Here is an 18630-nt window from a genome sequence, read left to right as displayed (position 1 = left end):
CACGCCGAGTTTCGCGAAAATGCATCAGCCGATTCAAACTTCATGAGAACGAACTCATTGGCATGTCAGATGCTATTCTTCCTTATAAATACAACTTAATTTTGTTCATCCTGTTGTGTGTCATAAGCAGGGCCCGGATTTTGATGACATGTCATCTTTCTTTTCCTTCTATCCTATGCAGTGCTCTTAAGTATATAAATCTCGGATATGAGCTGCTGGTTGCAGAAATGTAAATTTTATAGGTAATTTTTTTTGACATTTTTTCATTTGGGGGGAATTTTTTTGGTAAATTTTTTGACTTTTAAGGGTATTTCTTGTAATTTTTGGCCATTTAGGAAATTTTTCTTCATATGTTTTCTGAAATGTGAATAACATGGAAGCGAAGCGTTCTTTCTTTTCTCCTTTAGGTCATTTTTCTGGATTTTTCGGTCATTTTACGGGTCATTTTTTTTTAATATTTTCAGGTCATCAAAATCCGGGCCCTGCATATTACACTTTTGGGTCATATTTTAGGTAATTTTTCTGGATTTTTTCCGTTATTTTTTAAATATTTTCAGCTCATCAAAATCCGGGCCCTGGTCATAAGTAAGATATACAGAAGTACATAAAGTCTACACAACAATATTCTGTATCCAAAAACAAAGAAGACACTACTGTATCAATAATTGCTTTTATTGTGCTTTTACAGACGCAACATGTTGCCGCCCTTACACCAGTCAACATCAGGCGTACAATGCTCCAGTATTGCAATTATCAGCTCATACTGGAGTTGTATGCCTGATGATGACCCGGTATAAGGGCCGAAATTTGTTGCGTCTGTAAAAGGATAATAAAAGCAAATTTTGATTTAGCAGTGTCTGCTTTGCTTTTGGATACAGAATATTGTTGTGTAGACGTCATACCCTATATGCTTTTGTATGTCTTATAATACTTCCTTTCCAAAGTCGTGCATGATGACGTATTCAAATTTCGCGCACAAACCAATAAGATTTACTGTTATAAAAGTTTTCCTGGTGGCCATATTGAGGAGTAAAATACATTTCTATTGGGAATTGGGAGATACTTCAGTGGGATAATCTTGTCTACTTTTACCGCCATTATGGAAGTACATCTTTATAACTCAACTTATTGCAGATTGTGTGCAGAAGAAAACCCTAGTGGAGTTTTATTGTATTCGGTTGATGATTCGGAGACTGATTTAAGTGGCCTAGTGAATCGCTACCTCCCGTTTAAGGTAAATATGCTGTTTGAATATTCGTATGAGAAGGCAACTTGACTTCCTACTTTCTATCAAAATGGAGGGTGCACTGATTATAGTTGCACGAATTGCGTGTTCGTTCACTACATGACTCAGTTATGTGTCCCAAATTTAGTCAAATGGATAATATTGAGGCGTATTGTATGAGGACATGCTTGCAAATACTGCCATAAGACTCACAGACCATTCGCTCTTAACAATTGTGATTTGATATTTCAATTAGGTTATCAACTTGAAGGTCGTTCTTGATAAGTTAGTGGGTAAGGCTAATAGCTTGTTAATATTTTTGGATGGAAGGTTTAACTTAAAACTACAAGTCTGATATTGTATACACCGGCGGACAGAATGAGTATTCAACCTGTTGCGACCACAGATTGTATGATGAACAGTAAATCACATGAGTTTGAACAAAATATGTCTGGTTTTTTGTTAGTATGTTTTGAAGTTCTCTATGTATAAGTTTCAAGTTAATAAGAAAATTTAAAGCAAAACGATACAGAAAATGCAAGTGAAAGTAAACATAACCTGTCACCAAATATATAGGTATGGGAAAAATATATATTCAAATAAAGTACAAGAAGATGTGTTTGTTTTAACTTCATAAAACTAAAGCTGTTTGTAATTAGCATAATTATAACAAAATATCGTTGAGCAAAAGGTGTATAACTATGTCGTTACAGTATTACCAAGATATTTCCACTGTTGATTAAGACTGATAATGTTAGTGCTTTGATCATGCAGGGTTAATATGATAACCATAATGTCATGAAACAACCTATGCTTATGTTAGTGTATGTGCTTCGATATCATATATATGTTTTAGATCCAAGATGATGGTAAGCTTCCTCGAACTATATGCCCTGGTTGCAACATACAGTTGCAAGCAACTGTTCAGTTTTTTGACCTATTGGTGGAGGGTCAGAAGAAAATTAGAGAGATGTGGAAAAATCAGGTATGTGATACAAGGGTAAAAGGCTATATTATGAAAACAGATTACTAAGGAAAACGTAACACACAGTGTATTCAACTTGTATTCATAGATCCTCAGCTTGTGTCTCAGTTGGAGATCATCTGAACTGATGTTATTTGGTTTTTCTCATTTTGTCAAAGCCGATCACTCAGTAGTACTATAGTACTTTGAAATAGGCTAGGATGAATCTCAGTTTTAAATTAAATATGTATTTGTGTATCATCACCATAGTACAAGACAAATCATGACATAAAAATACTAATAAATTCTTTAATGTGGGTTGGAGTAACAAATCAACATATTTTGTAACTTTATATAAGTGATAGATCCATTATATACACATCCTGCCTTGATTTGCATACATAACCTTTTTCAGTCTGTTTCTCCAGTTGCAGCTTGAGTGGAATATAAATTAGTGACTTGATGATCAATGTTATTTAATGATTAGAGGTTGGAAAATCTATTATAATGACAAAATGGATACACTCTTGTGCTTTTTATATTAACAGAGGAAGTATGATAATGATTAGGGCCCGGATTTTTATGACCTAAAAACTATAAATATATGCATGCACTTATGACCCAAAATTATGTCAAATATGACCTAAAAAAGTGTAAAATATGACCTTAAATATTAAATGGGACATAAAATTTCACAATTTTAATCACAACTTTTACTAGAGTTTAAGAATAAAGATGATGAATATATGATAGTAGGTCCTACTTACCAAATTAGCCCTATTATGTCTATGAAGGAAAGAAAACTGATGGAATTTCGACATTTCGTACTGGATTAAACCATTCATTGTTTTCTTTTTAATACTGATATTTGCGTTCATATTTTAGAAAAACACTGGTGCACATGGTATGAACACTAACTTAACTCTGTTATCTAAAAACACCATTTAAAAGAACACAAGCTATTCATGTCTCAGTTTTCACTGAGTTATTCACGTCTCAATTTTCACTGTTACAATTGCAATTTATAACTACATGCATTTTCAAATTTTCAAATTTGAAAGATCGCCGATTATCACTAAGGATAGTTTTGTATTTGGAAAAACTTCGTTCCACATCACATGATGTGACAGGAGCATATTTGAAGAATGTCAAGTCGTTTGGTGACAGTTCTGTATCATCTTCGAATGTTGCTAGTTTACCGGAAAGTATATCTGCAATCTTGCATAATGTTGAATAACCAGCATTCCGATGAAGAACACTTTCTATTTTGGTTTTAATCCTGTCACTTATTTCACCACGAGTTCGGTTTAGTTCATTCTCAATGCTCTTTACAGTGTCCAACGCGTCACAGAGTTCAGTCCCTACAAATTCCAGGCGAGTTATTGCACCTGAAATTGAACAGAAGTTTGACTTTATGTATGCCAGATTTTGTGCTAGAGTGGTAGAGAATAAGTCCTTGACAGCTTTAATTGATGTTGACTCACTGCTGTCAAAGCCATTAAACATTTTCTCAATGGCTGTGTAATTTTCACAATAATATGCCACAGCATCCAACCATGTACCCCACCGTGTGACGACAGGCTGTGGAGGAAGTGGCAGTAGAGGAGCTTCTTGTTTAAATTTCTGCCTTCGAAGAGGAGCCTTGATGAATATTTTCTTTCCACTTGAATCTAGCCTATCTACATCAGGAAAATGTCCTCGAGCTTCTTCAGCCACTCTGTGCAATGCATGAGCGAGGCAAGTAATATGGACCATTTTCGGGTAGAGGATTCGAAGTCCTTTGGCAGCCTTCTTCATGTATGGAGCGGCATCTGTTACTAGGAGAAGGACATTATTTCGCTGTATTCCATTTGGCCACAACAACGTCATGGAATTATCAAATAGGACAGCTATAGTTGAATGATTTTCTCTTTCGAGAACTTCACAGTCAAGAAGAAATCTCTCTCCAGGTTGATCTTGTTTCAGGGTCCCAACTATAACATTCGCAATATACCGCCCATCTACGTCAGAAGTCTCGTCCAAGGAAACCCATATCTTGTTGTCAGCAACAGATGTTCGAATCTTATTTAACATATCTTCATAACATGTAGAGAGATAATTCTTTCTTAACGTCGATTCACTTGGGATAGGATGACTAGTGTATGTCTCCAAAAATTGTCTGAAGTGCTGATTATGCAATTTCTCTAATGGAATATTCGAAGATACCATCCACTGACACAAATCCTTCGAAAATTCCGACCCATTGTTCGTTGAAGAAGGTGAAGGAGAAGAAGAAGAAGAATAATTAGTGGAACTGTTTTTAAAAACAAACTTTGTCTGCTATCCTTTGTAGATAATCTGCTTAAACATTTACCATGTTTAAAAGTTTTACAATGCTGCTGCACAGTAAATCGCTTTTCTGCCATAACTTTCACGCCCCACAACTTACAATGACATATCTTGCCATCGGTACTAAACACTTTTTCACCAAACTCCTGTACAAAACTACACAACTTTGCGCTCCTTTATCTACATGTACTCACTTTAGGCATTGTAAAGTCAAACTGAAGTCTTATAACGCCCTCCACATATATAAATAGAATACTTCTAAGCCCTCCAAGAAAGAATGGGATGTATATACCTTATAGTAAGACGGAGTACAATAGGAGAATACCCGTTACACTTGCCTCCCTCCTGCCTCGACTGGGAAAGGCCGGCTTGCCAGGTCATAAATGCTGCATTTCACAAATTTTCGCCTTTGTAACTGCAAGTACAGTCCAGTCAAAAATATGGTTTTTAATACGAACTTCATGTACTTGAACTCTATTCCACATTGAAGCAACAGTCCAGCCTGAAATTTATTTTGTAATACTAAACATTATGGAGCCGAAATTTTACATTATATCAAAGAATTGTTTCTAAAATGACAAAAATATGACCTTATTTCAAAATTATGCCAAAGTATGCTGTAAAACCAATAAAACTCTAAAATATGCATTTATATGCACAATAAAAACGACACAATTTCAATAAGAATGACTGGAAACATGCATAATTACATTTAAAAATAGGAATAAACCGTAGGAAAAAAATATGACATGTCATAGAAATCCGGGCCCTAATAATGATAGATATTTTTATGTATAAATTGTGTGATGTGGAGAAGGTGAATATTTTTCACACCTTCAGAATATAGGCATAGTTGGTAAAGAGTGTGTGTGTGTGTGTGTTTCTTGTTTTGTGAGAAGAATGGAAGTGGATTATCATAGCACTTCATGAGCGTAAGGAAGTGAGCATGGTTCATGATATAAAAACTGAAATATAGGTGGATATCATTCTCTTGATACACTTTTGTCTGTGTGAGTTACACTAATGAAACATCATGATTGAATTTTGCATGAGTTCAGTTACATTTCTGAACTAGTAACTAGAAGTGTATGCATTAGTTATTCTAGTTGTAGGTGTATGTGGAAATAGGTGACTTAGAATCAAGGATTTTGTATCAGAGGAGTCAATTTCTGAATAATGACTTGAAGAGACTGAGTTTCTAAAATGTATGATATTCATATGTGGATAAGACAAATTTGTGTTGCATCATGTTTCTTTCATTTTGTGTATGTTAGTTTGTGTAAAAGTCTGTGTCATATGGAAATTGGCATTTGATTTTGATCTTAGGTGAGCAGTAGTTTAACCATTATAACAGTGGAGTGTGGGAGATAAGTGGAAGTTTGTATGCAGTACTACGTTAAGTTATTCTGTAAATTTGTTTTTTAAATAGGTGCATTGGTGGTTCAGTTTGAATTTCTGGTTACTTTTTGTGTGGGAGGTGTCAGTGTCTTGAGACCATTCATTCATTCATTCATTCATTCATTCATTTATTGTATATTCCATAAATCCATATACATAGATATAGAACCAGTCACATAGCTAATATACTACAATACAAATATGAATATATATGTACAGTTTATAATAAAAAAAACAGTCTTACATCACTATACGTAAAATTATGCAATATTAAAATTGTTTATGTTATTATCCTTATTTCTAGGCAAATTTGTTACTAAAGAATTCATCACATGTGTAAAAAGAGTTTTGCAATAAAAATGTTGTCAACTTACTTTAAATTTTTTCAAGTCATTAGACATAGATTTGATTTGTGGTGGCAAATGATTAAAAAGATCTTTACCCCCTTGTAACATATTCCTTTTTGGAATTGTGTTAGACTAGTTTGCAGATAATGCAGATCACAGATAAATCTGATACTACAATTATGCATTTGTGAGTTGAATGTGAATAATTCCTTATTTACTATAACAAACAGGGAAATTGACAATATATGCATGTTTTAAGTGTGGCTGGAGAGGTGTTGCTTGAATAGAGTGGAAAGTTAGGAAGGTCAGGACAGTAAGGATAGATTATTTCTTGTAATGGACAGTTACGCAGAAAGCGTAGTTGGTTGAGGCACTGTGGTACAGGCCGGAAGGTCGCAGGTTCAAGTCCAGATGAAGTGGACTTTTTCAGATGGCCTAATCCTTCCACCTGCACTATGGCCCTGGGGTCTACTCAGCCTCTAACAGAAATGAGTATCAGAAATTTTCCTGGCAGGTAAAGGGTGGCGGGTGCGTAAGGCTGACAACCTTGCCGCCATCTGTGAGCTGATTGTCTGGATAATATGGTAACCTCAACATCTCACAACCCTATGGACCTACACAGTCTGTTACAGGGATAACTTTACCTTTTTTAGTGGACAGTTACAAATAATCTTCATAATACCATGAATATGAATTCAGCTAAGAACTGTAAGTGTTGGGTGAACAGAAGTGGCATGCAGTTCCCCACAGATTTTGTTTGTGATGAAGGTAAAAATGAATGAAATTAAAAAAATGTGCCAGCATCAGGTCATTGTATTGTGACATGAAGGCTGAAGGCTGGAATAGTGGAGCCAGAAGAGGCGGCCATTGTTATATAGTGGCATGGTAAATCTGTCTGCAGCAAGGAATGCATATGCAACAATAGAGGAACTGTTGTGCCATTGTCGGACAATGCGATGTTTTCTGTGTGGTCCATGCCAAGGCCATGTAACAGACCAAAACCAATTGTTAGTCATGGCTAGGAGGTTATGTGTTAAGTCATGAGACAGTAGCCATCCAGCAACAATGTGAGCATAGAAACTGAAACATTTCTACATTTAAGAGCTGTTACCAGGCAATAACTAAAGGAGACAGAAGACTTTATGTGTGCTGTGATCTTTGGAGTATCTAACTCAGTGAAGCTTCTGCTTATATCGTAGTTACAGGTGTTCAGTAAATCCAGTTACCAATCCAAATCACATGTCTAGTCACTAACTTGTGACAGTATATGTAATGCCTCTTTTAATATTGGCCTCTCTGCCAAGTGGTCTCTTCCCCTCAAGAATGTATTTCTCATCTCCCATGTGTGCTACATGTCCCATTTTATCCTACTTGGTTTGATCACAGTTGGTGGAGGGTGCAGTCTTAGCTATCTAAATTTAAAAAATTTCCTTAGGCATGTTTTTTCTTTATTTAGTGAAAGTAAGTAATAAGGTCTTTTTTTGTAGATAGAACAGCAGAGAAAGGCAGAAAGAGAGCGCCTTCGGGCTGAAAAAGAGGGTGTTGAGTCTCTCTTAATTTCTTCTGCTCAGGATGTTCCAACCTCAGAAGCAGAAGCTGATGCAGAAAACCGGATTGTGATACAGAGTATGATCTTTACTGTTGATGCACTTAGTAGTTCACATAACATGAAGGGATCACAGTAGTAGTTAACATAACATAATGGGTGACAGTCAGGTGGAGGTAGTTGTATTATCTGTGGTCTCTGCATAACTCATGGTTATTAATGATATGAGCTGCTATTTTCAGTTCAACTGAATTTTTGTATTCTCAATAGGACAAGACAGAGGAGGAACTTAGAGGGTAAGTACCAGAGATGAGAGTGATGGGACTTTTATTTTCATAGAATAAGTTCAGAAATAATTCATGCTGTGTTGAAAATGTTTATAATAATTCTTTAGCATTAGTCAGGTGTATAATACTATCTTTATCATGGTTAGAAGGATGCATTTCTGAGTAGAGCAAGTCTGTCAGTGCTGCATAGTGTTTGCAAAGGGATGTCAGCTGTCCCACTATCATTTATGAACCCTCCTATAAACATGTGTGAGACTGACTTTTTCAGTTGAAGAAAAGAATGAGATAATTTGGAAATGTACTGAGTACTGAAACAAGAATGAGAATTTTCACCCCTAGACCAATTTTGTTTTACTGTATTTGCAGTTCATAATACTTGCCACTTTTTGATCCTTTTTCAGTGAAAATTTTTCGTGAATTATTGCATATAAAAGCCTCAATATCAGCGCCATGTTCCCCCCCCCCACTATGGTCAGAGACAGAAAGAGAGGGAGATTGTCAGCCATTATGATTCTGATTGATTGGATAGTTTCTGTTCTACTGGGTGAAAGCAATTATCAGAAAATGCTAATTTTTAATACTCAAAAGCAGCATTTATATGGAGCTCAAAATATTTTTCTTGATTTCATAAAAAAAACTAATATTTCTGCATGTGTAATAAATACTTTCCAATGTATTGAAACAGTTCTGGCTGATGGTACACTGTTTCCTGCTGACCATGAGATGGCACTGAAGATGGAGGGTTTGGAGAGGCCACGTCGTAAACGAGGACGTCCTCCAAAAAGACAAGTAGAATCCACTGAAGAGAAAGAAGTAGAGAAGGAATCAGAGTCACCAGAAGCTTCCCAAGATCCTGAAGAGATGGAAGAAGATGCTGATGGTAGACGGCGTAGGAAAAGGAAAGTGCCACAGAGGTATGAGACTGACAGGAAATTTATGAATTGCTCATATCTGATATATTTTAATAACTCTTAATTGTGTGGGTGCAGAATATCCATTTTGTGTATTAATTGTAGAAGTTTTAGAACCTCTTAATTATTGCAAAGACAAAACAACTCTGTGCAGTGTGACTATTTAAGTTTTACTATTTGAAAACTTAGCACCATTACATGTTTTGATCCTTACGGATCATCTTCAGAGGGAACATCAACACTTATTTGGAAACTGCTATCACAATAGGTGTTCTGAGTGCTAAATTACGTACACACACAATATGCACAAAATCAATTTTTTTTTCTCACAATCACAGCAGCTTTCCTGGTTAAAGTTTTTAAAGTTTTTAAAACTTTGTTGTTTAAGTTAAAATTTATAAACCAAGTAGGTTCATGTCACTTCTCCTATTGTCTTTCTTGAAGGGGGCTGAACTTTTGCTGCCTGTCTATCTTGAGAAGGAGATTCTTAGTATTGTCCTGTGTTTGTTCGTGGTGTGCTGTGACACAAACCTACTTGGTTTATAAATTTTAACTTAAACAACAAAGTTTTAAGAGCTTTAACCAGGAAAGCTGCTGTGATTGTAAGAAGAAAAAACAATTTGATTTTGTGTACGAGGTGTGTTCAAAAAATGACGGGAATTTCCGTATTTTGGAAAAAATATTTATTCATTCGTCTACATTAATGTTGTCGCCTTCAAAATAGTCCCCATTCGATATTATGCACTTACGCCAGCGCTTCTTCCAATCATCGAAACACTTCTCAAACTCGATTTTTGGGATAGCCTTTAGCTCTTTCAGCGATGCGCTTTTAATGTCATCTATGCTTGTAAAACGACGGCCCTTTAAGGTTCTCTTTATTTTTGGAAATAGGAAAAAGTCACACGGAGCCATGTCTGGCGAATATGGAGGCTGGGGCATCGTTACAGTATTGTTTTTGGCCAAGAATTCACGAACAAGCAACGAAGTGTGAGCAGGTGCCACGCGTTTCATACCCAAAACATTCGAAAAAATTTCATGGCATGAGCCAATCGATATGCCAACATCATCAGCGACTTCTCTGATTGTGATTCGGCGATCATTCATAATCATTGCTTTCACTTTTTCCACGTTTTCATCGGTTGTTGATGTGCTGGGGCGTCCGGGGCGCTCGTCATCTGCAACGTCTTCACGGCCATCTTGGAAACGCTTATACCACTCGTAAACTCTTGTTTTACTCATAACAGACTCACCATAGGCCTTTGTTAACATTTCACACACTTTGTAACACTTTATTTCATTTTTTACGCAAAATTTGATACAAATTCTTTGATCCATTTCTTTTAACAAACGAAAATCGCCAAGCTCATAAAAACACGTCTAACCTTAGCGGCTGCCACAGACAAAGTAAGCAATGAATACAGCTGAAAATTTTATTGTACTTCAGGGGCATGTATACCAACATAATAAAAAAAAAATTTTGACAATTGGACTCTCCAAACCCGCGAAATTTTAAAATTCCCGTTATTTCCTGAACACACCTCGTATATGAGTATTGTGCATTCCCCGCATTGTATGTGTGTGTGTGTGTGTATGTATGTAATTTAGCACTCAGAACACCTATTGTGATAGTAGTTCCCAAATAAGTGTCGATGTCCCCTCTGAAGATGATCCGTAAGGATCGAAACATGTAATGTTGCTAAGTTTTCAAATAGTAAAACTTAAATAGTCACACTGCACAGAGTTGTTTTGTCTTTGTAATTGTTAGTGTGATGGACCAGAATGAAACAAATCAAATTCTTAATTATTGATTTAGATTTAAGTATTGCTCATTGCAACTGTTTCAGTAATGTGTATCAGTGATGCTGTGCAGCAATTTGCAGTAGACTTTCCATTATCTTGCTCTCTTGCAACTTTCTGTTCTATTACTTACTGGTGTCTGCACCAGCTTACTAAAGGGTGATGCATGAAATGATACCCCAAATTTTTTTACTTCGAAGTGGCCAGTTATAGAGAAAATCAGAATCAGGCAGGTGAATGGTGTACTTCGTGGAGCTTCCGGTAAGAGGAGACATGTGGTTACTGTGATGCTACCAAGAGGGTGTATAGTGTCATACAGAGATGGCAAACTGGGAGATGGACTCAACCAGTCAGTGGAAACTGTTTGAGGGNGGGGGGTTGCAGCAAAGATTCTAGTTGCAACACAGTTTTTTATGCTCATTCTGGGACATGGTAGGCTCTTCAGAAAATTATCTTTTGCCTTACTCAGCAGTTTCAGCAGGATTGTTTGGTTCTGAAGGAGAATGTTATGCTGCAAATCTGTATATTGCCCAGAACACTGATGCTGTCAGGGTTCATTGGATAAAATTGTTGCAAGTGGTTTGCTGATAAACACGAAATGGTTTATGCAGAATGACATCACACCACACACAGGATACATTATCTTGGACTTCCTTGTGACTCCTTTGGTTCAAGCATGGCTTTTGGTCAGTATCCTGATTTTGATTCAAGTGGGAGGATCTGGGTCCCATAGCATGGCCATTAATCCTTGTGATGTCTTTCTTTGGGGATTAAAGAGACAAACACTGCTGGGACTGAGGGCCTTTGTTTCCAGCTCTGAGAATACAGGGGACATGTGTTGCTGTATGGCCACAAACATACCTGTTCTCCTTTCAGAAGTCCTGCTGCAGAATTATAACCCTATTGAACATGAACTCCACTGAGGATAAATTTTCTTGACTTGGTGTTTGTGTATATTGCAGATTGTGCAATTATGCAGATTATTGCATTATGTTACAATTGCAGAATCTCTGCAGAGTTTGAATTGGGGATCATTTAGAGCACCACTCATTATCAATGAACAAAGGTTGCTTTTTCCTGTTGTAACGATATCTGTCTTATTGTTCATGAGAAGTAGCTATCCAGTAGGTAATAATGAAATGTTTAAGATAGTGGTCCCTTTTGTCTCGCTATTTTCATTTCTCACCTCTAAGTAAACCATTGTGCCCCTTACAAGGACAGTATTTTGCCCATTCCTTGCTATTGTCTCGTATCAGGTTGCTTTCTTTTCTAGCTTTCTTTGGGTTCTGTGACTACCTCTCTTTTAACTTTTCTGTATAACCAAGCCTATTTTTGAACCTACACCCTTCATCCCTGAAAATGGAGGTAGTAAGTTCCTCTGAAATGTCTGCATCTTGCCTACAGAGCCACACGGTGCCACAATCTGGAAGACCACATCCGTAATAACCACCACCATGAAAATTCCAGAATTTAACAATACCTAAGTGCCTTTCAGGGTTGAGTGTCATATGGATAGTCAGTATTTCGAGAATTTTGGTTTTATCTGTTGCTTTTAATTACCCATGCTACTTTTTCCTTCCGTTACAAGAGATAGTTTAAGAGTTCATTGTACAGCTAACTGGTGAATTGATCCTGTGGTGTGGGATTTCCTTTAGCAATTACTGGCTGTAAAAGAATTTCTTTCTTATGAAACTTGAATCTTCATTGCCATTGTGGTATGGTCATGGTCTCAAAACTGCATATGCAAGAAAAAAGACAGCTGAAGGTTCCACTAAATGAATACACTGCTATGTAAGTGCCTTGAAAAGCACAATAGATCACTGTAGGTTGTGGTGCAAGGGCCGAGAAGGTCCACCCCTTTTACATTCAAGTGCCTTAAAAGTAAAGGGTAAATATAAACTTTATAGTGTTGCTCTTGGTTTTTTCCTTCTTGAATTAGTGTCCAATTCTATTCAGTTTGAGGTTTACCGTTTGTCGCAGTATTATGGTTTGCACACTGACTCTTAGGTTTGGCTTTTGACCCAGAGATGGGTTGTCACGATTGAAGTTTTTTATAGTGAATATAGTTGAAGAGTTTTTCTTAGTTTATGTTTTGCATAGTTTTCATGGTCACTTCAGTTACTGTTGAAAGTGAACCAGTTATCAGAAAACAGCCATCAGTTGTCTTGACTTACCATGATTGTGAAAGAACTCACCTTATTCTCTTCAGTTGTGATTTTATTGTTTTGTATGAGTTGTGAGTACATGAAAATGGGGTTCTTTTAATTATTCATCTGTATTGCTTTATTTTCATATCCTATTTGAATGATTACATGTTGTATTGGAAGGTTCAGGGAAGCTGTGCAAGGAAAGGAATTGGAAAGAATATTCCGAGAAGAGGGAGTAATTGATGAAGATGAACCTGAAGAGGAAGAGGAAGATGAAATAGAAGAAAAAGCAACTACTGGGGATCATGATGGAAATGATGGTAAAATTTGCTTCATATGTGTTCATCTGTTACATACAGGAACATAACTGAGAAGAAAGCAATCCTCTGGGATGCAGCGCCGTGTAGATATTGTATTAACCAACGTTTCGGAGGAATGTATCGCCTCCATCTTCAGGGAAGAAGAAAAAAGTAGAAAATCTGCTAGCGAGCAACCAACATGAGCAGGTGCTAACAGACTCATGTTGAGTGGAGTAAACCCAGCTGTATAAGAGCAGGAAGAGAGGGGCGGGGAAGGCAAGATTAATTGGAGGGTATTAACTCTGAAGCTTTGGGGCTGTTATGCGGGTTGGGCATGGACTTGCGTATCCTGTGGATCAGGCATCATGTCCCGGGGGTTTCTTGAGGGAACAAATGAGAGGCTTCCATGACTTGCTGAGACAAAACCCCCCTTCTCTGTTCATATTGTTGGGATGGAGTTCAATCTCAATGGCTTCCCTAATGATGTGATCCATATAACGGGTCTTGGTGCCAAGGATGGAGGTATTCTGAAGCTGAATGTGATTTCCCAAATCGATGCTGTGTTCAGCCACAGCTGACTTGTCTGGAAGTTCGAGATGGATGTGCCGCTGATGCTCCTTCAACCTCATGTCCATGGAACAGCCCGTCTGCCCAATATAGTCCTTGCCGCACTTGCAGGGGATACTGTATGCACCCGGTGTGCGAGTGCCCCTCTCCCTCCTCTTAACCTCATGTCCATGGAACAGCCCGTCTGCCCAATATAGACCTTGCCACACTTGCAGGGGATACTGTATGCACCCGGTGTGCGAGTGCCCCTCTCCCTCCTCTTCCTGTTCTCATAACAGCTGGGTTTACTCCACTTGACATGAGTCTGTTAGCACCTTCTCATGCTGGTTCCTTGCTCACCGATTTTCCACTTTTTTCTTCTACCATGAAGATGGAGGTGATACGTTCCTCCGAAACGTCGGTTAACACAATATCTACACAGTACCACATCCCAGAAGACTGCTTTCTTCATAGTCATCGCCGTGAAAATCTCAGATCTTACATAGAAACATAACTGTTTTGTTTCCTGTCCTCTTCTGTGGATTGAATATAGAACTGTCAAAGATATGCAGAAACTTACTTGTACCTATGCCAGTGTGTATGGTAGCCATGGCTTCTGAAGTGATATCCAAGTAAAGAGTTTACCAGATAAGACGTTCCTGGGTACAAAGATTTCCCATGTAGGAAGTTAGAATTTTGAAGTCCCACTAGAACTCCTATAAGTATAATGTCAAAATTTTTAATTTCCTTTGATTTTTATACAGAAATTTCCCATTTAATGCTTATACAGTAGTACTGATGAATTTCATACAATGTGCAGGTTTGATCGTAATATGTTGTAAAGGGTTCATTTCTTGCTAGTCAAACTGTGCCATAGCTGATGATAGATTGCAGACTGCTTAATAATTTGCACCTGACCTATTGACTGTTCATTTCTGGTTCGATGTTTTTTGTTATTAATCTTTTACTGCATGAAGCATATAATTGAACATTCATTTCTTCTCACTCAATTTACAGCATTCCTGTTTCATTGTCCAGTGAGCTTGGTCTAATATGTATGTGCTTGCTTTTATAAGCTTAATAGGAACAAGAAACTGTTGATGTTACTTTCATTGTGGTGTAAAGTAATTTAAATGAAATATGGCTGCAGTTCCATTACAGAGGAAACAGACTGGCAGGAGATAATGTAATATTTTACAGAAATTGGAAGCAAATCTGAATTGACCATGTGTTCATATGGTTATAGAACTTCGGGAATAGACGAGCTTGTTTCAGCACTGGCACAGAAACCTACAAAACAAGTGACTGTGGACTCTGTATTTCAAGAAACAGCAAAATTATTGATAAATGTAATTGACAGTATGGTTACATTGGTTGTATAGAATATATAATTTTGTTGTTAGTTCTGGTTTTGTTGCCACCAGCAATTTTTATGTGTTTTTTTAAGTGGTCCATTATGACTTGTTTTGTTAATTTTTCTTCAGCACTAAAGTAAATAAGGAGCTGTGATGTTGCCACCATATTTCCAATTTGCCTTGATAATATGCATTTCTGTGTTTAATAATTGACATATTATGAAGCACTTTCTCAGGATCAGAATACAGCAGTGGATAAAAAAAAAACCTACTTTTACATTTCCCTTATAAGAAGTGTTCCCCTTTAAGAAATTTCTTTTTTACAGGTCCTCTGAAAATCTTCATATTAGGTGAACACTATTGTGGTAGAATTTTTTGGTGTGGTTTTAGTCTTTCAATCTGTATTTTTAATGTGTGCATAAACTATTGATTTCTTAATCTGTTATTTCTTCTTTGAAGTTTTTACCTACTAACTTATATATTGTGATATTCATAAGAAAAGCATCAATCTCAGATTCAAAGAGCCAACACACTTGCTTATGTCGAGTGAATTGAGTGGAATTATTTTAAGAGAAAGTTTTGTATTTAGAGATTTCAGAAAATATCTAGTAGGCCAGATACATTTTTAATTTTCTAAAGGTACATGATAAAAGAAGACTGCTTGAATGTTTCATTCTCATTTTCAAATAAACAAGAAAGATTTTTATACATGTCCACTTTAAACACAGAACAGATGTATGATCATGCTGTTGTGTAACTGTTTTTGAAGTCAGTGTGTGATCTAGTTTAAGCACTTGAAGAAGCCAGTCTGCTTCATGTACAGTAGTTCTGTTGTTCCTTACTCACTAGCAGTTGAATCAAAATTATACCTATTGCAGCAGAGATTATTGGTCACCTGGAAACACAAGAAGGACAAGACCTTGGAGAACTTGTAATTGTTAATCGAGGCCGTGGAAGAGGTAGACCTCGAGGCAAGAGAAGAAGGATTCGTTTTCAGTGTGAAATATGTGGTCGGGGTTTCCAGCATAAGGGGAGATATATTGTACATAAGTACGTAAAATCTGTTTGTTCATTATTCTTGTTATATGGTCATTATTCTTGTGAGTTTTATATCTGTAAATATTTTCAATTTTTTTTCCTAGGAGCTATCACAAAGGAGTTAAATTTGAATGTAATACGTGCAACAAGAGATTTTCCAACAAAGACAATTTTGATCTACATCAGAAGACAACAGGGCATACTGGAGAGGGTGAGTCAGAGTGCTCTAGAAGTTATCTTTGCACATCAATAGGTACTACTGTCTTATTACTGAGTATGCATTCCACAGAAGTTGGTGTGTTTGAAGTTGTGGCTTCTTGTGCAAATATAAGAAATCAGACTGATATGTTGGGTTTTTGGACTTTATCCGTCGTCCTGGTTTTTAAGATAACAAATAAAAACACGACGTTTGGGAAACTGGATCTGTTTCCGTCCTCAGGTGAAGGAAAATACCTATTCAGTTGGGTCCGTTAGAAAGAGCTAGCCTCAATCACTGTCCAGTAACTTTGACCTGAATACCCATGGATATTTAGCACTTGTTACACATTTTAGCATCTTAAGGCATTACAATTGACCCATTAAATTTTATTTCATTTTATTTATTTATGTTATATGTAGTGATGATGTCAGTAGTTCAAACTGCATAGCATCAAATAGTAGAGTGATTAATGAATAATGAACTGGAAAGGACTTGAAACGAAGTTGTGGCTTAATTTAACATTTGCCTGGAAGGCTTGAGGAAATCCATAGAAAGTTCATTGGGAGAGGTCACCTGTAGGCCAGGATTTGAACATGGGATCTGCTGAATGTGAAGCATGAGCATGACTTTGACTTCAGTGTTTGTAAGGGTTCTCAATGAATGATTTCAGTGTCATGTGAAAAAAACATTTTTTAAGTTATACTTGTTAATTTCTGCCAACATCCTGTAATTGTAATGATCACAATTTTGATTTTATGTCATCTGAAATATGGCATCAGCATTTACATTTATAATTTATTTTCCCTCTTTTGATAATATACCATATTTTAGAACCAGGAACTTGTAATGTGCCATAATTAAGTATTTTCATTACATTTAGTGAGGACCAAGTAAATATACTGCTGGCATTTGGTGCCTAACAGAAGTTGTGATCATGACACCAAAAGAAAACAAAGCAGCTTCTAAGAATGATTGTTGTGTTATGGATGTGTGCTAGATTAATAGCATTTGTTTGGCTTTATAGCCAGCTTCCTTGATAAATCTAATCAGGATAGAAACTCCATATCAGTTTGTATTCTTCATGTTTGGTCATAATAACCATACCTGTAACAATCATGAGGTGTATGTTGACTTTGATGTATAGATGCCATTCCAATCTTTGGAAGTATCCAAAACTGACATAATAATCTAATGTACCATTAGCTTCATGAATGTCCCCTTTGATAATACTTTTGTGTTCTAATGGATTCTAGAACTTAATGATTCTGGATTGATTTTAGAGTTACTTGAGGGAGGTTTTTCAATTATATAGATTATTTCTGAGGATTCTGCACATTCTTCTGGATGCTCTTACATACTCCAGTCAAGCCCATTCAATTGTTAACCTGCTTGTACTTTCTCTTGTACAGTGTGTGAGCACGTATTGTGATGGTGAGAGAAATGACTTTCAAGATTTTGACAGCTTTATACATTAACCCCCCCTCCCCCCTGAATATGATGACATGTATGAGAAGGTATTGTCATGTTGAAAGAATAAGTACTTACATGTTTTCACCCCATCTGAATATGAAATGCTGGTGTTTTGAGTGCGCTATGTATGATGGTTCTAACTCCAACTATAACGGCCAAATACCCTCCCCCCCAAGACAAAATGGTGATTTTCCAAAAACATCTCCAGTGATTTTGAGTGAAATTCAGTAATTTATGGAGACCATCTCTTTAAATAAAACTGTGTAGGTAGTACCTTCAGGAAAGTAATGGTGCATGTGCTAGGGGCACAAATCTTTATGCATTGTATACATGTCATAAAAAGGTAAAGCTGTCCCTATAACATACGAAGGGGGACCCAAAAATAACCGGAACCGACCTGTTGCACGCGCACGCTTTTTAGTTACGAGTTGTGCTGCTAGGTGGTGCTAGCTGGGGGTCTCCCGCGACTGTTAGTGAGCTGGCGTCAGTCTGAGTTAAGTGGTTTGTCTGTGGTGCTCTGTTGTGTGCGTTCCTGTTTCAACCCTTTGGCGATTAGTGAGATGGCCGACCAGAAGGAACAAAGAGTGCATGAAATTTTGCTTGATGAAGATCGTCGAAAGACCATTGACCAACTTTCTGAGGAAATGAACATCTCATGGAGCACGGTCTAGTGAATTTTAACCGAAGGTTTGCACATGAGAAGGGTGTCTGCAAAATTTGTTCCTCGCTTGCTCGGAGATGACCAAAGAGAAAACCGCGTGAATGTTTGCTGC

At 37.0% G+C, this 18630-nt stretch overlaps 1 protein-coding gene across 3 annotated transcripts in view; it reads left to right on the top strand.

Moving 5' to 3' along the window:
• The first annotated feature begins 1053 nt into the window (after positions 1-1053).
• The window catches only part of LOC111863133 (zinc finger and SCAN domain-containing protein 2), a 56240-nt gene continuing 38663 nt past the window's right edge, over positions 1054-18630 (top strand). The window contains exons 1-7 of one of the 3 annotated variants that reach the window (XM_023849170.2): positions 1054-1234; positions 2082-2210; positions 7750-7888; positions 8781-9009; positions 13131-13270; positions 16029-16200; positions 16293-16399. In XM_023849170.2, coding sequence (XP_023704938.1) covers positions 1100-1234; positions 2082-2210; positions 7750-7888; positions 8781-9009; positions 13131-13270; positions 16029-16200; positions 16293-16399 — 1051 coding nt within the window. In that variant the 5' untranslated portion in view covers positions 1054-1099. The other 2 variants (XM_023849172.2, XM_023849171.2) reach the window with 2 other exon arrangements.

Source organism: Cryptotermes secundus, unplaced genomic scaffold (assembly GCF_002891405.2).
Source record: "Cryptotermes secundus unplaced genomic scaffold, Csec_1.0 scaffold6, whole genome shotgun sequence".
Classification (NCBI taxonomy): domain Eukaryota; kingdom Metazoa; phylum Arthropoda; class Insecta; order Blattodea; family Kalotermitidae; genus Cryptotermes; species Cryptotermes secundus.
Note: the sequence above shows the minus strand (reverse complement) of the source record. Positions and strands in the feature narration are given on the sequence as shown.